Source organism: Trichosurus vulpecula, chromosome 7 (assembly GCF_011100635.1).
Source record: "Trichosurus vulpecula isolate mTriVul1 chromosome 7, mTriVul1.pri, whole genome shotgun sequence".
Lineage (NCBI taxonomy): Eukaryota > Metazoa > Chordata > Mammalia > Diprotodontia > Phalangeridae > Trichosurus > Trichosurus vulpecula.
The window spans coordinates 201,084,890-201,111,681 of record NC_050579.1 but is presented as its reverse complement, the minus strand read 5'-3'; the positions used below and the strand labels follow the sequence as shown (position 1 = coordinate 201,111,681).

The 26,792-nt window shown below is 35.3% G+C and overlaps 1 protein-coding gene across 1 annotated transcript in view; it reads left to right on the top strand.

The window, feature by feature from the left end:
- Positions 1-26,792, top strand: part of MYO6 (myosin VI) — a 232,000-nt gene that overhangs the window by 99,256 nt on the left and 105,952 nt on the right. Inside the window, exons 4-7 of the mRNA XM_036767011.1 lie at positions 7,914-7,983; positions 14,700-14,773; positions 19,996-20,125; positions 22,222-22,327. Of these exons, the coding sequence (XP_036622906.1) occupies positions 7,914-7,983; positions 14,700-14,773; positions 19,996-20,125; positions 22,222-22,327 (380 nt within the window). The remainder of the gene's footprint in view (positions 1-7,913; positions 7,984-14,699; positions 14,774-19,995; positions 20,126-22,221; positions 22,328-26,792) is intronic.

Here is a 26,792-nt window from a genome sequence, read left to right as displayed (position 1 = left end):
TCCAGATACTGACACAGACTATCACCATTTCCTAACTAGATTTAACTAATGTAAGTCATTTACTATGATGAGAAGCCTGAAAAAGAACCTAGAAAGCACCTCAGCCAGTTAACACGTTTTAAAAAATAAGTTTTCATTGCTGTTGTCTGTTTCTTATATCATCATAGTTATCCAAGTATTCTTTCTCCTCCCACTCCCAGGGAGTCATTCCATATAACAAATAGTAGTTTTTTGAGAGGGGAAAATTCATCACAACTATTTAATGTATTGAAAAAGCCTGAAAACGTGCAATGTGTAGCACCTGTGGACTTCCTATTTCCATTAAGGGGTGGGTTGAGGGAATGTCCTCACATATCTCTTCAGTTGAATCCTGTTTGAGCTCTATGACTTTGTTACATTATCTTGGGGTTTTTGGAGTGTACTTCTTTCCATTTACATTGTTTTAGTTATTGTATATATTCTCTTGACTTTGCTGCTCCACTCTGCATCGTTTCATAAAGATCTTTACATGCTTCTCAGTAGTCATCTCATACACACGCACGCGCGCGCACACACACAATTTCTTGTAACCTAGTGATATTCCATTGTGTTTATGTACCACAATTTGTTTAGCTCGTCCCCAGTTGATGGGCTTTTGTTTTGTTTTCAGTTGTTAGCTATCACAGAAAGTGCTGCTACAAATATTTTGGTGTTTATGAGGACTTTATTCTTATGGCTTCCGTGGGATATAAGTCCACAGTCTCTAGTTGACAGGTTATGGATATTTTGGTCACTTTTTTGCATAATTCCAAATTGCTTTCCAAAATGGACATAGCATTTCACATTTACAGACACAATGAATTAGTGTGCCTGTCATTCCACAACCCCTTCAACATTGAGTGTTGCTATTTTTTGATCATTTTTGCCAATTTGCAAGTGTGTGAGTTGAAACCTCAGGATTATCTTGATTTGCTTATTATTAATGAGTCGGAGCATTCTTTAATGTGACTGTGAATACTTCGCAATTTTTCTTCCAAGAAGTGTTGGTTTATATTCTTTGACCATTTAACTCTTAGAGAATGGATAAGTCCATAAATGTTTGATCTTGTTAAACATGGGGAGATGGCAGCCAAGGGCAGCACTGGTTTGGAACATAAAGACATTTTTAAGATCTTACAGAGGATAATAGTGAAAAAGTATGAGCATTATTGCTCATAAAACAGCAAGATGCAACTGAAGTAAAAACAAACTTAAGGAAAGTTGGCAAGAGAGCCACCTAATATTGAAACTGAATGGATGATAACACATGGAATAAAGGGAAAAGAGAAATACAATTTTAAAAAACAAATTCTCTAAATTGTACTTTTAACATCATTATTTCTAATATTCTGCACAGAGAACTGGAAATTGTACTAAAGAAAATAAAAGATGGAAAGGATCAATTAGACTAGGTTAGTCATGCACAAAGAGACCCATGCTGAATGTACGGTTTTGAGGGCACAAGAATCCATTTTCAAGATATTTGAAAGCGTAGACTACCTAGTACTTGAGAAAAATGCATTATTCCTACCAAAAAAAGTTACTGAGACAATGTCAAGCAGTCAGTAAAAACATATTAAGTGCCTATTATGTGCCAAGGCATTTTGTTAAGTGCTGGAGATGGAAAGAGGAAAAAGACAACCCCTTCCCTAAGGAGCTCACAATCTAATGGGAGAGACAACAAACAAACATATATACAAACAAATTATATATAGGATAAATAGGAAATAATTAACAAAGGGAAGACATAGAATTAAGAGGGGTTATGAAAGGCTTTCTGTCAAAGATGGGACTTTAGTTGGGACTTAAAGGGAACAGGAAAGGGACTTAAAGGGAGCCAGAAAGCCAGTAGGTGAAGATGAGAATATCAGTGACTAACAGCCCATATGTCTATTTTACTATTCATAAAAACATATTAGGGCAATAATCTATACATACATTTAAGACATACTTGATAAAAGTATGAAAATGGAACGTAAGTGATATTCTACAGCTGACCACATTTTTAGTGTCACAAAATTGACTGAAAATTACAGAGAAAGGAGGATCCCATGGGTTTATTTTTTGTTGACTATAAAAATACATTTGATTCAGCCCATCACAGTGCCACCTTTAAGACTCTGTTCTAATAAGGTGTTTCTCATGCAAATGTCAAAATTAAGTAAATTCAAGATTCCTTGAAAAATGTTACAACAGAGAAAACTTTGACCATTTAATTAATAATATTGGATGAGGAATTAAACAAAGTGATAGAATTGCTGAAGGTGTTTGTAACCATTATGGAGAAGGTCTATTTTCAGAATCCAAATGGAAGAAGGATTTCTTCTAGGTGGCAAGGTTCTTCAGATGCTTTTGTTTGCTGATTTATAAATGTTTTAAGATTTGAAAAGCACTTCATATATATTATTTCCTTTGATCTTCATAACAATCCTGTGAAATAGGTGCTGTTATTATCTCAAATTTTCAAATGAGGAAATTGAGGATGATAGAGGTTAAATGATTAGCTCTGAGTCACACAGCTAATAAGTGTCTGAGGCAAGATTTGAACTCTGGTCTTCTTGACTCCAAGCCCAGTACTCTATTCATTCCTTTACCTCTCTCCTTTAATAATACTGTACCAATTGCCTTAAACCCCCAAATGAGTTTCAAATCCTCCTAAATAAGATTCCTAGTTATTTAAGAGTTGGGCCTGACTAGTCACTAAGGAAAAACCAAATGGATAAAGAATTCTTATTGTTTAGATTTATGATATACATTTAGATGGACAGCAGAGAGAGCTTGTCCACTAGCATAGCACAATCTGTCCCCGTTCCCCTGAATGCCCTGCCTCTATCTCTTAGAAATTCCTCTCCTATTGTTGTATGTACTTATTTGCCTGCATTTTGTTTCTACCTAGAAGAATGTTAGTATCTGGAGCAGAGGGTCTGTTTTTGTATTCCCAGTTCCTAAGGGAAGTGGAAGACTGGAAGACCATCAACTGAGGTGCTAAAATCATGGTGGGGAGGGATAAGGGTGGTATGTATTAGTGATAGAGATCAACTCAATGATGGAATTGGAGAAGTTTACCAGAGAATCTTCATCCAAAAAACACTTTTTAAAAATAAAATTTTTATTGATGTCTTTTTTTGCATCATAATAGTTATCCCCAGTACCCATTCAGTTTCCCCTCCTGGAGCTGTCTCATATAACAAGTGATGTTGTTGGGGGGGGCGGGGCCAAGATGGCAGTGGAAAGCAGGGACTTGCTTAAGCTCCCCCCCCCAGGTCCCTCCAAACACCTGTAAAAAATGGCTCTGTGCAAATTCTAGAACTGCAGAACTCACGAAATAGCAAAGTGAAGCAGGGCTCCAGCCCAGGACAGCCTGGATGGTCACTGGGAAGGGTCTATTGCATGGAGCTGGGAGCAAAGCGGAGCAGAGCCCTGTGTAGGCTGCACCAGGACCAACCAGACCGGGAGCCGGGCGGAACAGACATAGCGCCCTGAATCAGTGAGTTGTGGCAGTTACCAGACTTCTCAACTCACAAATGCCAAAGACAACAGAGAAGGTTAGTGGGAAAAGCTGCTGGGACAGAGTGAAAGGAGTTGGTGGTCGGCCACCACCCTGGGGGCAGTGGAGGTGGTGCAGCTCAGAGGCTGCTTCCAGAGCTACAGCTGCAGTTGCTTCCCACCTCAGGCCCCGCTGGTGGGAGGAATTCAGCGGTGGATCAGAGCAGGAGCGCAAAGCCCACTTTGCACTGCCTGTATCTGGGCCACAACCCTGGTCGGTGGTTCTTGGGGGAGGAACACTGGTGTGGCAGAGCTTGCTGTGTAGAAGTAGCTCTGAAAATAGCAGCGCAGCCCCTCAAGCTTGGGACAAAGTACTCTCTACTCTACAAGCAGCCATACCTTTACAAAAAGCTCAAGGATCACATAGTTGTCTGGGAACATGAACAGGCAGCAAAAATGAACTCAGATTCAGACTCAGACTTTGGAATCTTTTTTTGGTAACAAAGAAGACCAAAACATACAGCCACAAGAAGTCAACAAAGTCAAAGAGCCTATATCAAAAGCCTCTAAGAAAAATATGAATTGGTCTCAGGCCATGGAAGAGCTCAAAAAGGATTTGGAAAAGCAAGTAAGAGAAGCAGAGGAAAAATTGGGAAGAGAAATGAGAGTGATGTGAGAAAACCATGAAAAACAAGTCAATGACTTGCTAAAGGAGACCCAAAAAATACTGAAGAAACTAACACCTTAAAAAATAGACTAACTCAAAAGGCAAAAGAGCTCCAAAAAGCCAATGAGGAGAAGAATGCCTTGAAAGGCAGAATTACCCAAATGGAAAAGGAGATCCAAAAGACCACTGAAGAAAATACTGCCTTAAAAATTAGATTAGAGCAAGTGGAAGCTAGTGTCTTGATGAGAAATCAAGAAATTATAAAACAGAACCAAAGGAATGAAAAAGTGGAAGACAATGTGAAATATCTCATTGGAAAAACCACTGACCTGGAAAACAGATCCAGGAGAGAGAATTTAAAAATTATTGGACTACCTGAAAGCCATGAACAAAAAAAGAGCCTAGATATCATCTTTCAAGAAATTATCAAGGAGACCTGCCCTGATATTCTAGAGCCAGAGGGTAAAATAGGAATTGAAAGAATCCATCAATTGCTTCATGACAAAGATCCCAAAAAGAAAACTCCTAAGGAATATTGTTGCCAAATCCCAGAGCTCCCAGATCAAGGAGAAAATACTGCAAGCAGCCAGAAAGAAACAGTTCGAGTATTGTGGAAACACAGTCAGAATAATGCAAGATCTAGCAGCTTCTACATTAAGGGATTGAAGGTCTTGGAATATGATATTCCAGAGATCAGTGGAGCTAGGATTAAAACCAAAAATCACCTGCTCAGTAAAACTGAGTATCATGCTCCAAGGCAAAATATGGACTTCCAATAAAATAGAGGACTTTCAAGCTTTCTCAGTGAAAAGACCATCGCTGAATAGAAAATTTGACTTTCAAGCCCAAGAATCAAGAGAATGTAAACAAGGTAAAAAGGTAAACAAGAAACAGAAATCACAAGGGACTTGCTAAAGTTGAACTGTTTTGTTTACATTCCTACATGGAAAGATGATGTGTATAATACATGAGACCTCAGTATTAGGGTAGCTGAAGGGAATATACATATATAGAGAGACAGAGGGCACAAGGTGAGTTGAATATGAAGGGATAATATCTAAAAAAATAAATTTAAGGTGTAAGAGAGGAATATACTTAGAGAGGGAGAAAGGGAGAGATAGAATGGGGTAAATTATCTCACATAAAAGTGGCAAGAAAAAGCAGTTTGTTGGAAGGGAGGAAGGGGCAGCTGAGGGGGAATGAATGAATCTTGCTCTCATTGAATTTGACTTGAGGAGGGAATACCATACACACTCAATTGGGTATCTTACCCCACAGGAAAGAAGGAGGAAGGGAATAAAAAAGGGGGGACAATAGAAGGGAGGGCAGATAGGGGGAGGAGGTAATCAAAAGCAAACACTTTCAAAAAGGGACAGGATCAAGGGAGAAAATTGAATAAAGGGGGGCAGGATAGGATGGAGGGAAATATAGTTAGTCTTTTACAACATGAGTATTGTGGAAGGGTTTTGCATATACTTGTGACGTATGTTGAATTGCTTGCCTTCTTAGGGAGAGTGGGTGGGGAGGGAAGAGGGGAGAGAATTTGGAACTCAAAGTTTTAAAAACAGATGTTCAAAAAACAGTTGTTTTTGCCTGCAACTAGTTAATAAGATACACAGACAATGGGGCATAGAAATCTATCTTGCCCTATAAGAAAATAAGGGAAAAGGGGATGGGGGGGAGTGGGGTGACAGAAGGGAGGGCTGACTGGGGAACAGGGCAATCAGAATATATGCCATCTTGTGGTGGTGGGGAAGGTAGAAATGGGGAGAAAATTTGTAATTCAAAATCTTGTGGAAATCAATGCTGAAAACTAAAAAAATAAAAAAAGAAATGCTTGGAAAAAAACAAGTGTTGTTTAAAGACAGAGAGGGAAAAAATGAGCACAACTGATTATGATAGGTTGAAAAAGGTAAAATGAAAACCACTTTTTTAGGGGGTATTAGTGAGGTAATTGGGGTCAAGTGATGTGCCCAGGGTCACACAGCTAGTAAGTGTTGTGTCTGAGGCAGGATTTGAACTCAAGTGCTCTTGATTCCAGGGCTGGTACTCTATCCACTGTGCCACGTAGCTGCCTTGAAAACCACTTTTCAAATAAGAGGGGAAGGTAGAGGGAAAAGGGAAAGGGTAAAGGGAGGATTTAACATTGGAATGGGAGGGGGTATTGAGGTGCAGTAGGAAAGGGTTAGTAGAAGATAAGTGCTCATGGTGGGGGAGAGCTGAAGGTGAATAAGAGTCAGTATGAGAGTGGAAAGCTAGCTGCAGAAAAAGATTTATGCTTTGATGAGGTCTATCTGGATAGGGTTTAGTGGAATAGGCAGTTACGGTAAACTGAAGGGGCATATTAAGTGATAGGATATTAAGTAGCTAGAGATGGTTAATGGAGACACTTGTAGGATTATAACTTTGTTATAATGAATATTTACACGGTATTATGGAATCTCTTATCTAGATTTTGTATCTCACCATTTTTTAGAATAGTACATTCAGAAAAAGTAAATATTTATTGTATCAGTATACTTAGTGCCAACCTTTGGCTAAATTCTGAACTAAATAGCCATTTGAAGGATGATATGAGAACTTAACCACTATTTATAACATTATTTGTATTGTAATATCAGGGTTTGGGAGAGTTTTTGAGTTGGGGACTATCTATATAAAGACAACTCAAGGAACATGGAATTTCACAGTATAAACTCTTGGAAAACATAAAGCTCTTTCCTGGCCTTATGCACACATGTATAGAACGATACAAATTATTTGCGTAACATAAAATGGTTCATTGATGTGGTCACAGGATTTTCCTTGACCAGGAATTGAAACTTGAATCTAAAGGGGCAGTGTTTTTTTGAAAGGCATAAATTTGAGTATTAACATTTGCCTACTGAATTCAGGGGTGAAGAACCTTTGGTGTCGAGGCCCCCTGTGACTCTCTTGGTCCTCAACTGTGGCCCTTTGAATCTTAACAGAACAAATCCCCTTAATAGAAGGATTTGTTCTGTAAAACTTGGACTCTGTTAAAGGGCCGCAGATTCCCCATCCCTGCATAAAATTTAATTGTTTTTAAATGTTCAGGGTCTGTTATTTGACATCAGATGTTCTTCATCGCATAATATCTTTGTACTGAAATGGCAACTATAGCATTTAAGTGTTACAACAATTCATTCTGACCGTGAACTGTGTAATGCTTTGTGGTATAAATACTTTAGTACATACTTTAATCTACTGTGATAAACGTTTGAATAAAAGAGTTAGTTTTTTCCAAACTACAGAATAGCATTTTAAAATTTGATGTTAGTATATCTAAGTTGTTCCTTTTCTTCCCTGCTCCCCTTTTTGTTTCAAAATAATAAGTTTCTGAATGTATAATGAAACATATTTACATTCTCTACATTTTGTTATATTGGGTGGTGAATTATTAAATAATTTTCCCATGCAACCTTTTCTTAATAATTTATACTCTTTTTTTGCCTCTGAGTGTTACACAGGATATTTGGTTGTCTCTATTCCATTATAGTGATGGTATTTAATTAATAGCATATTTGATGGTATATTTGGATATTTGAATTTCTTTGGTTAATTTGTTAAGCAAAAAAGTTTTGTGTCAGACAAAACAATCTATTATTGAAAGAAAAAGTGTATCATTGCTATTTGTGTTATCTTTTACTTATGTAATTCAAAATCTAAGTTTTGCATTTTTTTTTGACAAAATCTAATTTTTTTGTGTTGTTTTTTTTGGTAGACATTTTTGGCTCTTATAAACCAAGTGTTTCCTGCAGAAGAGGATAGTAAAAAGGATGTGGAAGATAACTGTAAGTAATAAGAAAAAAAACAAAATAAGATAGGATAGTAGATGTTGAAAAAGAAGGTCAAAAATGAATTTTAAACTAGGTTATTGTTTTTTTAAATTTGGGTAGTAGTTTAGGTTGCTAATACTTCACTATGCTTGAACTGAAGTTTTTTTGAGTCATTTTGAGATTTTATCTTGAATAAAGTGAACATTTTTGGAATTGTACCTGTAGTTCATTAATTTTGAATGAATTAAATTAGATGAAAAATCAACTTCTTCATAGAAATTAGCTTATAAGTATAGTTTATGTTATATAGTAACTGGTAATAAATGTCAGAGCATTCTGTACACATGAAATGCAATGTAAATATCAGTTATAAATGATTTGGTTTGCATGGAAAGAAGATTTGTTTAGTCAGCTGGTTATGATTTTTCCCCTAAGGTCTGAGAAAAATTATCTTCTAAATCATGGAAGAAATTAAGAATCCTGTTAGATAATTATCATAGCATTTGTATCATGGTCTTTTTAATATTAACAGTCAGTGCTTATAAAAAATTTTAGAAAATTTTTGTTTCAGTAACTTTTAAAAATCATATTTGACCGAGCATGGCAAGTTTAAAGTCTGAGGGGAATAACTTAAGTTCCAAGAAAGAAGAGAAAGAACACAACATGTATATAATAAATAATAAGTATATCATATAGGCTTTCTTGAAATAGAAATTTATTACTATATATTTTGAATGCTCTCTTATCTTCTACTGTGCACATGACATGTTTTTTCTTTTCTTATTTTTTATTTAAATTTATACTCTTTTCCCTTTTCTTATTGTTTATTTAAGTTTTAGTAATAAAAATAAGAGAAAATATTTTGATAAAGTTAGGACAGGAAAGTGAGTTGTGCTCTAATTAGAGAATATTTTGTGCAAGGAAAGTTAAAAGAAAGGCGAATGAAGAAACCTTAACTTTCCCATAGAGAAGAAAGAATAAATGAGAAATTTTTGATCCCTTAAAATTTGTTAGAGTATTTAGGAGTGATAGGCAATGTGTCGCGGTGGATAGAGGGCTTATCTTGGAAACATTAAGACCTGGTTTAAGTGCCATCTCTGACATATTTTAGCAGTATGACTGTGGGCACATCGTTTGACCTTATTTAGTTCCCCAGGTAATTGATTATAAGCTGCATCTGTATGAGCGGAGAGACTTTCCATAAAGGTAGCTGCCAACAGCCATGAAATCATAGGTCAGTACTAAAAATGAAACAAAACAAAAAACCCAAGAGAAGTAATTAACTTTTGTACTTGATATAAAACTCAGTGTTTAATGTGATTCTCTAAATCTTTATGTATCTAATAAATTGCAAACTGGTTGCATGAGTTTAAGATATTTTTCTTTGGTTTAATTTACATTTTTAAAGTCACCCATCACTGATTATTTCATTTTGTGTTTGTGTCTGATTATTTATTTCTCTGATTGTCTAGTGGGATGAGTACTGAAGTTGGAATCAGAGAATCTAGGTTCAGATCACAGCTCTGCTTTTATGTGACCTTGGGCAAATAACAGCCTCTTTGGGTCCATGTTACTTCATATCTAGAATGAGTTCTAAGGTTCCTTACAATCCTAAATCTATGATCCTATGATATTGATGTTTTACAACTTTATGCTACATACTCCATGTATATGAATGTCCTTTTTTATGATGCTGTGTGTACAGCAACTGTTTTAATATATGTCAGCTGTTTTCATCACATACAGCCAACTTAGGCTGAGTGTGGTATATATAATTATAATTCCAATTTGGAAACTCTATCATAGGCTATGTAAATGATTCACCCTAAACTTTTTAGGAAGATGAACATGCATTCAGTAGGTAGGCCCAGGTTTCACAGCTGACAAGATGACTCTATTACTTCATTAGATCTTTTGTCTCAAGTTTGATGCCAGACTATCTGGTTGTCTGCCAAGAGATACGTTTGCTTTGTTTTCTGCTTCCTCATGGAGTGAATACTAGAATGAATTCCTCTTATCTACATCAGTGTGATACTGTAATGAATAAGTATATGATGTCTGTAAAGTACTTCAAAGTCTTAAAAAAAGCTTCTTTTGAAATAGAAATACTTTTATTGCCATTTGGATGGAACACCTTGTCTGTTTTCAATTCTGCTTGAGAAAGATTTTTGGTTTTCTCCAGCATTTTATTTGATAGAGATTATTAGGATGGTTCTGTTTATTCTGGTTGATTATTAGGCAGTAATCAAGGAATATAAAAATATGAAATGATTTTATAATAAAAATATGCAGTAGTCCTTCACAGAAAATAATATTTTTAGGTATTGATTGTAAGATACATATGAACACACAAATGTGCATAGCATTGTATGGATAATAGAGAGTTGGAGTTGGAGTCAGGAACACCGAGGTTCAAATCTCACTTCTTTTTTTTTTTTTTTTTAAATTTATTTTTTATTTATTTTTAGTTTACCACACACAGTTCTACATAGTTTTGAGTTCCAGTTTTTCTCCCCTCCCTCCCCCCTCCCTCCCCAAGACAGCATGAAGTCTCATATAACTGTCATGTATAATTTCGCATTGAATTAATTTATGCTCTAGTCAAGTCGTGGAGAAGAATTTTGACCAATGAAATGAATCATGAGAAAGAAGAAACAGAACCAAAAAAACAAAACAAAAAAAAAAAACCCCAAAACCAAAAACAAAAGAGAAGCAGAAAAGGCGAGCATGTAGTAGTGTGCCTCAGTCTGTATTCAAACTTCGCAGTTCTTTCTCTGAATGAAGATAGCATTCTCCATCGTGAGTCCCCTGGAATTGTCCTTGCCCCTTTAGGTTGCTGAGAGAAGCGCAGTATGTCAGGGTTGGTCCTCACGGAATCCACATATCTGTGGCTGTGCACAACGTTCTCCTGGCTCTGCTCCGCTCACTCAGTATTATGTCGTGTAGGTTTTTCCAGGTTGTTATGAAGTCTGCATCATCCCCATTTCTTATGGCACAATAGTATTCCATCACCTTCATATACCACAGCTTGTTCAGCCATTCCCCAATTGATGGGCATCCCTTTGCTTTCCAATTCTTGGCTACCACAAAGAGAGCTGCTATAAATATTCTTGTACATATGGGTCCTTTTCCCGCTTGCGTGATTTCTTTGGGATACAACCCTAGAAGTGGTATTACTGGGTCAAAGGGTATGAACATTTCTATAGCCCTTTGGGCATAGTTCCACACCGCCCTCCAAAATGGCTGGATCAGCTCGCAACTCCACCAACAATGCAACAATGTTCCAATTTCCCCACATCCTTTCCAGCATTTATCATTCTCCTGATTTGTTATTTTAGCCAATCTGACAGGAGAGATGTGGTATCTAAGAGTTGTTTTGATTTGCATTTCTCTAATCAGCAGCGATCCAGAGCATTTTTCCATATGCCTGTAGATAGCTTTAATTTCTTCCTCTGAAAACTGCCTGTTCATATCCTTTGACCATTTCTCAATTGGGGAATGGCTTGTATTCCTATATATTTGGCTTAGCTCCCTGTATATTTTAGAGATGAGGCCTTTATCAGAGATACTAGTTGCAAAGATTTTCTCCCAATTTTCATTTGGAAAAACAAGAGGTCTAGAGTATCTAGGATATTAATGAAAAGACATGCTAGGGATGGTGGTTTAGCCACACCAGATATTAAACTGTACTACACAGCAGCAGTCATCAAAACTGCCTGGTACTGGTTAAGAAACAGGGATGTGGATCAGTGGTATAGGATAGGTACACAAGTAGGTGAAATCAACAAGTTTAGCAATCTACTCTTTGATAAACCCAAAGAAGCCAGTTTCTGGGCTAATAATTCACTATTTCACAAAAACTGTTGGGAAAATTGGAAAATGGTAGGGCAAAAACTGGGCATAGACCAATATCTTACACCATATACCAAAATAAAGTCAAAATGGGTTCATGATTTAGGAGTAAAAGTTGATACTCTAAGTAATTTGGGAAAGCAAGGAATAGTTTACTTATCAGATTTGTGGAAAAGTAAAGAATTCATGACCCAACAAGAGATAGAGAGCATTACAAAATGCAAAGTGGATAATTTTGATTATGTCAAATTGAAATGTTTTTGTACAAAAAAAGCCAATGCAACAAGAATTAGGAGGGAAGCAAATCTCACTTCTTACTCATTATTGTCTGTATGAACCTAGGCAAGTCATTTAAACTCGGTGCCTCAGGCAACTCTAATAAGTTGTAGAGCAGTTGTTGATCTTTATTAAAGTGGAAGTTTCCTCATTAGTCTCTTCATCAAGGAAATCAGGGATTTTCTCTCTGTCTCACTCTCCTTCACTCTCCCCTTGCCTCTTCCCTTCTCCATTTCTCTCATGTGTGTGTGTATGTATGAATGCTTTTGTGATGTAATTAATTATATAAATGGATTCCTATTTACTGGAGGTTGAAGCTGGTAGATTATCTGGTTAACCTCCTTTCCAAAAAAAGACTCTATTCAGCAATTACTTTTAATTCAGCAAATGTTTGGTTGCCCACTGTTTGCAAGGTAGTGTGTTCTCTGTTGTGGGATATACAAAAATAATATAATTCTTGCCCTCAAGGAGTTTATAATCAACTAGGGAAGATAATACATGTCTCTAGCCATATTACAAGGCTATCTGTGTTATAGCAAGTGCCAAAAACCATGTACAAAGGAGGAAAAGATTCCTTTGAGCTGGAGAGGAATATTAGAGAATCCTTCATGGCAGATGTAGTGTTTATAGAATTTCGTCAGACTGGGAAGGCATTCCAGTGAGAGGAAATGACTTCCACATAGATACATAAGCGGGAAAACTCCGGGGTACACTTGTTGTTATTTGGTCATTTCAGTCATGTCAAATACTTTGTGACGTCATTTGGACTGTTTTTTTTTTGTCAGAGATACTGGAGTGGTTTGCCATTTCCTTCTCCAAGTCATTTTACAGATGAGGAAACTGAGACAAACAGGGTTAAGTGACTTGCTCAGTGACTTGTACAGGTAGTAAGAGTCTGAGGCTGGATATGAAGTCAGATCCTCCTGATTCCAGGTTGGGCACTATATCTTCTACACCATCTAACTGCCCAGGGAGTGCTTAATCTTTTAGTTTGTACCATAAAGTCAGTGGGAGGTTATGCTAGGAATGTAAGTCAGATTGTGGAGGGCTTGAAAGTGAGGCTAAGACAGTTTGACTATGTTTGTATGTGGTAAGGAGCCACCGAGGATTTTTGAGCAGTGGCATGACATGTTTAGATCACTTTTTTAGGGAAGTCAGGCTGGTGTTAGGATGCATTGGAATGGGAGAATGACTGGAGTGGGAAGATAAGTTTAGATAAGAGATAATGGACAGAAAGCAACAGGTGCAACACACACATTTGGGGAGGGGTTAAATGACTTGCCTGGGTGCAGGACATCTTAAGAAGTAGAACTGATAACACTTGGATGTGGGAGGTTAAGTGAACAGAATGAAAATCAAAGATAAATATAGGATTTTTGTACATTGGACACTGGCAAAATGAGAGAGAGAGAGGGAGAGAGAGAGAAAAAGAGAGAGAGAGGGAAAGAGAGAGGGAAGCTATCTGCATGGCATAGTAGAAATAATCTTTAAACTAGAGCAAGCCGACTTTAGGTCTGTGCTCAGATCTCCCACATTATAGCTGGACATATATTTGACAAATCTCTCTTTACTCTTTGGGATATTATTTCATTATCTCTGAATGGTAGTGCCTTTCTTCTGAGATTATCTCTGAGTTATATACTGTTTGTATCTTGTTTGTACGTAGTTGTTTGCATGTTGTCTTTCCAGTTAGATTATGAGGTCCTTGAGTGCAGGGACTGTTTCCAACTTTCTTTGCATCCCCAGACCTCAGCATAGAGCTGGGCACATAGTAGGTACTTAATAAATGTCTATTAACTAGTTGATCTCTAAGAATTAACTAGATCTAAATTTCTTTGCTTTCTGCCTGATTGTTAATGGCAGACATTTATATGCCATTATAAGATTTGTAAAACACTATTGCCACCTTCTGATTTGAACCTTATAAAAACCTGTGAGATAGGTACACCTCATTTTATAGATGATGAAACTGAAGCTCAGAAAAATTGCTATTTGCCTTTATTACTGAAGCCAGTAAGCATGGGAAGTGGTATTTGAATTTGCGTCTCTCCTGAGTGCAGCTGCCTCACTCTTTCCATTTCATTATCTCTCTATACCCAACCTAATTTGGATTTGAGTACACACACACACACAGACACACACTATTGAGATATTTTAATTTCATTAATTATTTCTTTTTTTTTAACTTTTAATCAACAAGTATTTATCATTACACATAATGAAATGAGCTAAGAGGTCTTTACACAACACGTAGCACAATTCCTGGCTGTCAAATGCTTGTTGACTGACTGAAAGAGAGCCAAATGGCTCCCTCTTTGCATTGGTGGAAGGAATTTCCTATACTGATACAAATTGCTGATTTGGATAGAAGAATGTATTCTAGCTTTAAATTGAATGGTGCAAATAATAACTAATAGAGAACTTTTATCTATTTATTTGAAAAGAAAAACACCTCTTGCATCAGATTACACTGTACCATGGTTTAAGAATGATTGATTTAACAGCAGAGTTAACAAATCAATTACAGTATTGGCCAGAACTATTCAGTTTCAGTTTCTTTTTTCTTTTTCAACGTAAATTAATTTCCAAATTTTTTGTTTCAGGCTCACTGATGTACTTAAATGAAGCCACACTCCTCCATAATATCAAAGTACGATATAACAAAGATAGAATTTATGTAAGTATTATAAATACATCTAATTGTTTAAAATTTTATGTGTAAGTAAATTATTTTACATCACATTATATAGTTTTGTTCTATTTTTGTTTATAAAAATAATTTTAATGGAACATCTGTTTATAGAATTGAAGTTTATCATTCTTTTATTATTAAAATGATTCAAATCGAAGATAGTAAATCTGTAGTGATTCATGTGTTTAATACTTTCTATATACCACTATACCAATATATTACTAAGAAGATACTGTATACCTACTTAGGGAAATCTGGAATATTTAGAAAAGGTATCAATTAGATTTTTCGTTTGAGGATTCACTTAAGATTTGTATCAGTTTGCTTAGATGTGTCATTAATTGTCTTATACTCTTAATTCAGAATGAAGCGATTAATTTGATTTAATTCTCAATATGGACTAGAAGTAAATTACTGTCCTGGCTGTAGATAAATTACTTTCCTAGAAGTTCTGCTGTTGCTAAAGATGAGGTTCTTTCTCTTCATTATTTTTGAACGAAGAAAACACATGGCTTCCTTGACACCTCCTGGATCAAATGACCATCTTAATATTTTATATTGCTATCAATTTGCCATTTGTAGTTACTTAATTATGACTAAATTACACTTGGTCTTTGCCATCTGCCCAAATAGTGACAGCTGTTAAACAGAACTAATCCAGCCTTTACCAAGACATGCCACCTACTAGCTTTCAGTTATTTAGTTTTGCAGCCTCATTTTTTTGTGTCTTAAAGAAGACTTTATTCTTCTTGCCAAGAAAAACATAATAGATTTAAGATAATATTTACAGGTTAAGTTTAGTTGTTCTGGATAAAACAAAATAAAACGTATATTTAATAAAACCAGATGTTACAACTCTAATATATACTTTGAAATAGCCTTTATTCACTTACTAATTAGTAAGTGTCTTAGGCATGTTTAAAAATTTTCATTTTATTAATGCCTTTAATTTTTACATAATACATCAATATCCCCTTTTCCTACTTCTCCGCTGGGCCTTCCTTTGTAACAGATTAAAGAAGAGAGGAAAAAAGCAGTTGAACATATCTAAGCAGCATTTCAACCACATCTGAAAGTATATGTAGTTTTCCTCATCCATAGATGCCCACTTCTGTAGAAAAAGGAGGTGATATATTTTCTCACCTTCTTGCAGGGTCAGATTTCAGTCATTAAAATTACACATCATTCAGTTTCATTTTGTTGATTCTTAATTTACATTGTTGTAGTTGGCATATATTTTTTCCTGATTCTGCTTACTTCAGGCATCATCAGTTCACATAAATCTTTGCATATTTTTTCAAATTATTCCTGTTTGTCATTTCTTGTAGGCATATTCCATTATTGTTTTATCACTATTTGTTTGACCATTCCCTGATCAGTGGATACTTTGTTTCCAGTTCTTTGGTACCACAGAAATGTTTCCTATGAATATTTTGGCATACGTGGTACCTTCTTTGACCTCTTTCACTTTTTAAAAAAAGTGTAATTCTTAATTTCTTTCCAGAAAGGTCGATTCAATTCAGAGTTCGACCAGCAGTGTGTTAGTGATTTGTATTCTCACAGCCCCTCCAGATTTGACTATTTCATTTTTTTTTCTCTCTGACAATTTGTGGATGTGAAGCAAAACATTAGAGTTGTTTTGATTTGCATTTCACTTATGAATGATATGGATTAAGCTCTTTTGATTCTTTATGGTTTGCAGTTCTTTGTCAACTGTTCATATCATTTGACCATTGTTAGGGAGAATTTTTCTCTTGGTCTTATATATTTATGCTTATCCTTATATCTGAATATTAGGTATAGATTTTTCCCAATCAACATTTTCCATTATCCTAGCTTCATTGATCTTATGTGGAGACCTTTCAATTTCATGTAATGAAAATAATCTTTTTTATCTCGTGTGATCTGCTTTATACCTTATTTGGTTAAGAATTATTCTTCTAGCTGTTTTTCTGCAACTTACTTTTACCCACTTTTCTCTAATTTTTTTTTTTGTGATGGGACCTTTTCTATTCAGGTAGAGTATCCATTCACAACAATTATAAGTAATTCTTATATTAGCATTTGAGGTAAAATTTAAAAAAAGTAGAAAGACAAAAAATGGTTACAGCAGGAGAATTGTCCTTTGTTTTCTTGATTGTATTGCCTGATTTGGTATTGTTGAAGTAAAATTTTATATGAAGCAGCTTTTAGTTGGTGTAGGAGTTTCTTCTAGTAATTTAAAATTTTACTGAAATTGAACATTTTGTTCCATGACTTTTGCAGAAGTATAAATTGTCACAGAATGAACCATTGATTAAGAACCAAAACCATTTAGGTTGGACTAAAATGTTCAGAGAAAATTAAAAAAATATTTAAATGAACATTTCTGAAGATTGCCTTATTAAATTGTTAATGCCTTTAGGACAGGCTACATATTAACTTGTAGCTTTTTCCAGCTTTCCATTGCATATGGTTCTGAAATATTAATGCATTTAATGGTGTGGATAATTAGTCTCGGAATCAGTATAGTATTGGTTATAATTTCAATAAAAGTGGATCTGCAGTTTTTTTCTTCAGCCAACTTAAGTGATTTTTGGTTCTTGACCAAAGGTTCAGTGATGACTTAGTGGCTTATGAAAATTGTCTTATATGTGTAGTGGAAGTTTTAGCTTCACAGGTATGATGTTAGCTGACATTTTATGTATTTGGTTTTGTAAATGAGAAACTCTGCCCTAGGGCTCCCCCTTTCTTTCTTATCGTCATTTGTAGTGCCCTTAATGGCTTGATTCTCTGAATGGCCAGTTAATTAATTAACAAACACTTATCAATAGTTCGTCAGGAAGTGTTTAGAGTTCTGCTGTGTGCCAGCCAATTAGTGATGGGAATGTAAACAAAGGCAAAAGATAGTTCTTTTCCTCAAGGGTTTCACAATCTCATGGAGGAAGACAATAAATAGAAAGGAGCTGAAAAAGGGTAAGGGAGAATACTAGGCTTCATCAATGATTGTAGATGGTTTTCTTGGAGAAGCTCTCCAATGTCCGCCCTTCACCCATTCTAATCAGGAGAGTGAGGCTTGGGAGCAGAAGGCACTAAAGAAGTGTGAGTTTCAGGGTCTGTGTATATCTGTACCTGTATTTCATCTGTTCTTTGCCAAGAGATGGGAAACAGGCTTCACCAGCAGCCTTTTGGTATCATGACTGATTATTGGACTAATCAGAGTTCTTTCAAAGTTTTTTTTTACTTGTAATTATTATATAACTTGCTATCCTAGTTCTGCTCACTTCATTCTGCATCAGTTCATACAGTTTTTTTCAGGTTTCTCTGAATCCATCCATTTCATCATTTCTCACAGCAAGATAATATTTCATTCTTTTGTATGCCACAATTTTTCATCCATTGTCCATTTGATGGGCTCCCATCACTTGTATTATTTCAGCTTTAAGTACTTCACAAGGTTTCAACGATCTCTGAACCTTTCCTGGAACTGGACGCTCCCCGAGGCTTTATGCAATTTTACTAGATTTAGAAAAACCTTTGAAACTTTCTTTTACTCCTTTGGGAAAACACTCTTATCAATGCTTTTTCTCCTCCTATTTCTAGGAACTGCCTTTGGCATTCTTTCCCATATGTCTGATTAACTGCTAAGGATTACCAAACTTCACTCTTTCTTGACTAGAAGCAAAAGAAAAATACACTTACAGTTATATGTGTGACCGTGTATGCACTCCCCTCCCATGTTTACTAGTGTTATTGATTTCTCCTTCCCTGTAACTATCCTTTCTTCCAATCATAGGGGAAAGATTTCCTCACCTGCCCTACTCTCTTAGGTCTCTGCTTCTTAAAGTCACCGATTAATTATAAATATTAAAATAGTGCTTAAGTTTGCACATTAAACATGAAAGTATACTTTTTAGTGAGTGGCAGTAATAGCACCAAGTAGAAACTTAGGGATATATGACTACAGCAGAGTCAAAAATAAGCCTTAGAATTTGATGATGGAGAAGTCTTGAAGTTACAACAAATTCCTGTAGAGATCAGTGACTCTCTGCAGCAGGGGTGGGAAACCTGTGGCCTCAAGGCTGCACATGGCCCCCTGGGTCCTCAAGTGCAGCCCTTTGACTGAATCCAAACTTCATAGAACAAATTTCCTCAATAAAAGTATTTGTTCTGTGAAACTTGGACTCAGTAAAAAGACTGCACCCAAGGACCTAGAAGGTCACATAAGGCTTCTAGGCCGCACGTTCCTTAGCCTTGGTCTAGAGGGTGAAGAACATTGGTGTTCTAGAGGGTTTTGGTGGTTGGCAGTCTTGTAGTGATTAGCTTGCCATGTTCATTGCTGTATGTATTGCTTAATTATATATTTATATTTTTAGTATCTCCTGTATAAGTACTAGAGTTATATTAAGTATCTTATATTTGTATTTAAAACATTTTTAAAACTACAAAAGCATTTAAGTTTGCTCCAAACTACAGAATCTCTGATCATTGTCAAATTGACCCAAATTGAAGCATGACTTGATAGCACTAGTGCAGAACCCTGTAAACTGTCATTCTTCCTTTGTGATCTCAGTAGTGTTTAGGTAATTTCTCAAATGGATAAGAAAAGAATTACAAATGTAGGGGAGCTACCTTTGGATTTCCTGTGAGTACATACTTTGGGAGCCCTATGATTTTCTGGGCTCCATGGTCATGCTGTTTGCTCAAATATCTAGATGCATTACTCCTTTGGGTAATGCTACTCATGTCTGGAAGCATTATTTCATCCTCAGGATGCTTCTGGAGGTGATATTTCATTTTGTCTTCCTACATGTATATAGTATAACCTTAAATTAGGATTTAAATGGAATCTACCAGACATTTTTATATTAGCATATTACAACTGAAAAAGGATAAATACCTGCATCTTCAAAAACAAACAAAAAAAACTTTTCACAGAAAAGCTCTTTTTAGATTTTTAAATTACCTGCTAAAATTGTTGTAAATTTAGAGGTAACTGTTGATTTTTAATGTTTAGCATATGGATGTGTTTTGGCAAATAGTGGATAACTATTTAAAATAGCCCTAAATTGATGTCATTGTGATCTAATGGTTTTTATTGTAGTTTTGATTTCATTCTGCAGGTTTCTGATGTCATTAAAAATGGAGATAAGAGAATCCTTAAAAGCAACTCAGATTTAGATAAAAATTTGTTGCATTAATAGATGTATTGTTTTTAAAAATTTCAGACATATGTGGCCAACATCCTGATTGCAGTGAACCCTTACTTTGACATACCTAAAATATATTCTTCAGAAACAATTAAACAGTATCAAGGAAAATCTCTTGGAGTATTGCCACCTCATGTCTTTGCAGTTGGTATGTAATCTTAATTGTGAGAATTATTTGTTATTTTTTCGTGAACCTGGAATTCTGAATTTTTTTCTTTCTTACTATTATAGAAATATATTCAAATTCTTTTTCCTTTTACCCTGTCAGAAGTTTTAGAGTGCAGATATGTAACTTAGAAAAAGCCATTACTAGAGAAATGTGCTTCATTTTGGAAAACTTTTTGCAGAATTTCTCATGTGGCATAGCCACACCTTTGCTCTGTAATTATAACTATGTGTGTTCTTCCATCATTGACATTAATTTTGAAATATTCCCATGTTTTCTTAGATACTTTCTTCTAAGTTGAAAATTGATTGTGAGGGTTTGATCTCCAATGCCTTTTTGGGTTCAACATATATTAGACACAGTTGGTAAACATCTTCCTTCATAATGTCCTGGGCATGTTAAATCTGGACTCCTAAGGAGATTTTGCTTTCATTGGCCAGGCTGTCTTTCAACCATTGAATATGATGTTATGGAGTTTTTGAACTGTGAGATCGTAATATATACTATTTTTTTTGCAAAGAGGCTTTGTAGAGAAGATTGAAAGTGACATGTGTAATGTATTCTTTATGTAAAAGAGAATTAGAATTCCTGTTTTTCCCTCTTTAAGTAATGTTATTACACAGATGGCATTACAACTTTAGTCAGTGAATAACCACATGGGTGACTTCTCCCCATGTACCTCTCGTGATTTGACTAATGACTGCATATGCAAGGCTGCAGTTTTACTTTTCACAATTTCAGACATAAGCAATTCTGAGAGCTGTTAGGTGTTATCAGCAGAGCCTTAACCAGGTTCTGGTGTTCCAAACAGCCTTCATATTTCAGCTTGTCTTTGTTTTCTTTGTAAACTTGACAGGAGAATATAGTGCTAGCATTTATTGAACATTTAATTAAAGTGTTAAAAGGCATTCATAGTCTAATGTTATAGCATGAGGGCTTCTCTACTTTAAAAGTATTGGTTTACTTGCAAGTGAGGTCTTGGACCTTGTGGAGAAGTGAAAAATTTTTACCTATTGTAGAGACTTTGCAAAGTTTGATTGCCATTTTACACGTCTTCCCCCAGATGTTCTTTTAAAAAAGTCTTTATGCCACCAATAACCTATGTTTAGAACTTTTCTACAAATGAATGCAGAATTTCCTTGTTGACTAAGTTGTTGAGTAGGCACAACTGATCAGCTGGTACGCACTTTGAATGGGAATACTTTTTCAAGTCAGCCTCTTGTTTTAGAGTTTGAAGTGTGTACTGAAATGCCTTTCCTATTTTGGGAAGATGTTTGGTTGGTTATGATTGACACAAGATAAATACATTCCTACTTGTAAAACTGAGATTTCCAGCAATCTACTTTGAACCTAGTATTACTGTAATTTAGAATTTGTTTAACAAAATGTGCAGTTAAATCTACAGTTACTTCTTTTGACATAGGCTTAAAATTTAGATAATTTGCAAGCTTTAATGTTGGATTAGGGAGAACTATGTGAAGAACACATAATAGTAATAAATTTAAGGAAGAATGGAGAGTGTTGTTTTTTTTTTACTTTCTAGAATGCAGAATTCTCAAACTCTAACTTTTCCGAATATTTAAACTGAATTTCTAATAAAGTTAAAAAAGAACAATCCCACAGTTTGGTTTCAATTTTATCACAATTTCCTAAATACCCTTTTATATTACAGAGTTTTGAAATTAAAAATTCATTTCTACTCCCCTTTTTATTTGGAAACTTCATTAACTATGTGTACTGAACATTCTTTACTATGTATTTGCATTTTCTGTGGGGCTTAATTTTAATGTTGGAAATCCATGGTGCAGCTCACAATAGAGATATTGTAGCACACAAATAATGGTACAGTTGTTTGTATTTCATGTTTACTAAGCTGTGAAAGTAAGGGGGCATTTTAAATAATAAAATGCATTTATAAATTTCATTATTTTTTATCCTATGTGTTGTCTCTTGTTTCGTCAAAATATAACTTCTCTAGAATAAATGCACTTTTATTTTAAGTAGAGTGTCATACAGAAGATAAATTTGGTGAACATAGTTTTGGATACCCGTTATTTATCATGTTATTTTGATCTTAGCTGACAAAGCTTTTCGAGACATGAAGGTGCTCAAAATGAGTCAGTCGATCATTGTGTCTGGAGAATCAGGTGCTGGCAAAACTGAAAATACTAAATTTGTTCTTAGGTGAGTATATGGCTGGAAACTTTAACTAACAATTGTTGTTAGACCTCTGTGTTTTTTTAACATAGTTTGGATTGGATTTATAAGTGTTTATTGTAGTATTTGAACAACAACAAAAACCTTTCTTACCAGAATGATTCTGGTGACTATTTATTTTTGACTCTCTCCTCTCTCTCCTTCTTGTCCCTCCCTCCTTCTTTCTCTCTCCCTCTTCCCATTCCTACTCCTATCTCCCCCCTTTCTCTCTTCCTCTCTTCTCATGCTTCTTCTTTCCTTCTTCCTCCATGCCTGTCTCCCTCCCACACTCCCCCACACATTATATATACCTTTTTGTTGTTCTCCCCATGCTCTAGATAACTCTTAATCTGTATTTCTTAAAATTAAATAATTTGTGCTAGCTTTAGGAATAATGAACATGCACTTGACTCCTATAAATTAGTTTACAGCTGGCACTGGAGAATAGTGTCTGGAATTACAGAATAACTGGTTTTTAATCTACCTTAGATACTTAGTAGCTTTATGACCATAGGCAAGTTACTTAACTTGTCCAAGCTGCCATTTTCTCATCTCTAAAATGGAAATAGTAATGAGGGGGAGCTCTTTTGAGGATCTTATGAAATCCCAGGCAAAGTACTTTGTGAACCTTAAAAGTACTAGGTTGAATGTCAGCTATTTACTTTATGTTTTATAACTATCTTAATATTTGTAATACTACTACAACTACTGTTGCTGCTGCTGCTGTTACTAGTACTGCTACTGCTACTACTATTAGGAAGCATTTATGTAGCTCCTGCTATGTGCTAGGTACTGTAGTACTACGTGCTTTATAAATATTGTTTCATTTGATCCTTACATTTTACACTTGGGGAAACTGAGGTAGGTTAAATGATTTGCCCAGGGTCACACAGCTAGTAGAATGGCTTAGATTAGACTTGAACATGGGTCTTCATGTCTCTGCTGCTTATCCACTGTGTCACTTAACTGCCTTCAATCCTTGGAAATGAGAAACTGTTCTTTTTGTAATAAAGCAGCATGGTTTTGCAAATATAAAATGATTGAGGTGAATATTAGGACAAAGAAGAAATTATGCTGTATTACTTTTTAAACTTTAAGCTATGTGAAGACAGGAGACATAGCATATGTGTCATTTTTATATCACACATTCTCCTAGCACATTGTTTGCTAACAGATACTTAATAAATACTTGAATCAAATTGAATTTAAAACAATGCTCATAAAAATTTAAAAATAATATTTTTAGGCTTCTGCTTTTCATTATATACTGGGAAGTGACTATATAATTGTTTTTAAAGAGTTTTGTAATGGCAGATTGTTATTGTTTCATCCTCAGCTTCCTTTTTACTGTGTAGAAAACTCAGTTCCTCCTTGCTACAAGTTTTCTGTTTGAAAGGAACTTGGAGAGCAAAGTATCAAGAAACTTTTTCCTCTGCTGAGTTGTTAATATTTACACTTAAGGTCCAAGTACTCTCAGGCAGGGTACCCAGTTCAACACTTAGTAGTTTCTAGTGGCAGTCCCCTGATTTAGACAAGTAACTATACATATTTTAGGTCCTAGCAATAAACTTCAGTGTTATTTCTGAAAGAGTTGTAATTTTAAACAGTACTTATTTTAGAGTCATAACGTAATAATAAAGATGAGAACAGCCTCTAGGTGTGTAATTTTTGTTTTCCATTTCAAATCTTGTTTCTTAATGTGCTCTTTTTAATGATGTGATCTTTCTTAGCTATATGATGGCACATTTTAACACATTGATATTCAAAAATTTTTGAGTATTTGTATTTTACATGAGTACAGACATCTGTATTTCTCAAAATAGAATTCTTTTAGCTGGTTTTGGGGGAGAGGAAAAGGAAGCTGCATTCAGACTTACAAATGAGTTTGCTCCATGTTTGTGTGTTTAAAGGGGGCAGCTAGACTACTAATACTACAGTCAAGGAAGGACCTGGCCAATCAGTTTCTTCAGTCAATTTTCAAGAATTCTTCTGTCTAAGATTTTATTACCTAGTAGCCAAACTTTGATGATGAAACTGTGAATGTAGGCCAGGCCGCAGCTAAAAGACACATTGTTTGTAGTCAGGCCTGAACTCAAAGCCTTTTTAACCTGAACTTTGTGTTGCACTGGATAGCCTTAGACAATGTAGTGTGTCACCTATGTGGAACCATGAAACTTTGGTATAGGACTGTAGTTAAAAGTACTTACTAACAAAAGGTTAATTTTATTTTAGCCTTCAGATTACTTTATATTTTATATGTACACACAACTACTTTGAAGGACATTATTCTTCTGATTGAACAAACAAGATGGAGAGGAAGATATAATGTACAATTTTGAGTATATAATTTAAATATTTAAAATGTTTTTAATAGATGTCACCATAACTAATACTCATAGTCTCTAAGTGATAAGTAGGAGAATAGTTCATGACCAAACAGGTAATAGAAGGGAATCACAGATGATAAGATGGAAAATTTTGATCACATAAAATTACTGAGTTTTTGTATAAATAAAACCAGTATAGATAAAATTAGAAGAAGGTAAATGGGAAAAAAAATCTTAGTGTCAGGTTTCTTTGATAAAGGCCTCATTTCCAAGCTATATGGGGACCTGATCCAAATTTATGACTGAATCATTGCCCAATAAATAAATTGTCAAAGGATGAGAACAGGAATTTTTTCAGAGGAAGAAATCTAAGCTACCACCAACCATATAAAAAAGTTAAAGATCATAATAGAACAAATGCAATTTAAAGTAGCTCTAAATTCAGTCAGTCACTCAGTAAACATTTAGTAAGCGCCTGCTATGTGCCAGACACTGTTAAAATGCTAGGAATAAAAAAAGAGGCAAAATAGCCCCTGCCTTCAAGGAACTCACAGTCTAATGGGGGACAAAAAGCAATTAAATATGTATAAACAACTTATATACAGGATAAATAAGAAACAACTAAAAGAGAGAAGATACTAGAATTAAATGGGGTTGGGCAAGATTTCCTGTAGAAGAGCCATAAGATTGGAAAAGATGAAGAAAAGAGGAAAATTACAAACATTGGAGAGACTATGGGAAAATAGGCACACACTAACAGCACTGTTGATGGAGCTGTCAGTTGGTCATTATTTCCAGAAAACAATTTCATATTATGTCCCCAAAGTCACTAAACTGTGCCTACCCTTTGATCCACTGATACTATAACCAAGCACATATCCTAAAAAGGCCAAAGAAAGAAGAAAAAGACCAGTGTGTATAAAAATATAGTAGCTTTTTTCATAGGGGGCCTAAACTGGAAACTAAAGGGATAACCCACCCACAGTTTATGGTATACAAATGTAATGGAATATTATTGCACTATTAAAAATGGTGAAATGTCCAGAGGAGAGGTACCAAGTTGATAAAAGACTTGGAGACCATATGAAATGAAAGTCCGTTGAAGGAATTGGGCTTGTTTTGCATCGGGATGATTCAGAGAGACATGAGAGCTATTTTCAAATATTTGAAGGATTACCATATAGAAGAAGGATTAGGCTTGTTCAGTTTGGTTCCAGAGGGCAGAACCTAGCTTAGGGCATGGGGAGGAGGTTGCAAAGAGACCCTTTGAGGTGTGATGTTAAGACAAAATTATTTTAAAGCAATTAGAGTTATACAAAAATAGAATGGGTTGCTTCGAAAAATGTAAGGAATATGTGTATTCCTCCTTGGAGATCTTAAAGCAGAGTCTGGATGACTGCTTCTTAGGTGTAATATTATATAGATTATAATTATTGGTAGTCTTCTAGCTAGCCCTAAAAGATGAATATGGTTTCACCTGGCTAAAATTAGAAGGGACATTCTAGATGTATGAAACAGCATGAGGAAAGGCACAAAACTGGGAAAGTACAAAATGTATATGGAGCAGTCCAGTTAGGCTGGGACATAGAGGAAATAACATGAGATAAGGCTGGAAAAGTGACATGGTGCCAGACTGTGAAATTTTAAATATGAGACTATGGAGTTTGAACTTTATTTACTAGATTGTAGAGAGCTGTTGAATTGGTTGAGCATGGTCATATTTATGTACAGAGAAGATTAATTTGGCAGTGGTACTGAGGAGAGAGAAAAGGGTAGAAGTGGTAATATCAGGAGACTTATTGCAGCACTATGTAAAATAGTGGTAGTAGGAATAGAGAAGAAGTGGATTTGACAAATATTGTGAAGATAGAATCAACAAGATTTTAATGGTGTGCTCCAGGAATTTGTCCTTGCCCTTGGGTTGTTTCACATTTTTAGAAACTATTTGGAAAATTTTATAAATTATTTGGGAAAAGGCATAGATTTATTGTTTATCAGATTCATAGATGACAGCTAGAAGACATATAGATGACAGAAAATTGGTATCTAAAAAGATCTCAACAGTCTAGTACACTGGCTTGAATCTAATTTTGACATTGGTTTAAAAAAAACCCACAGCTTTACAA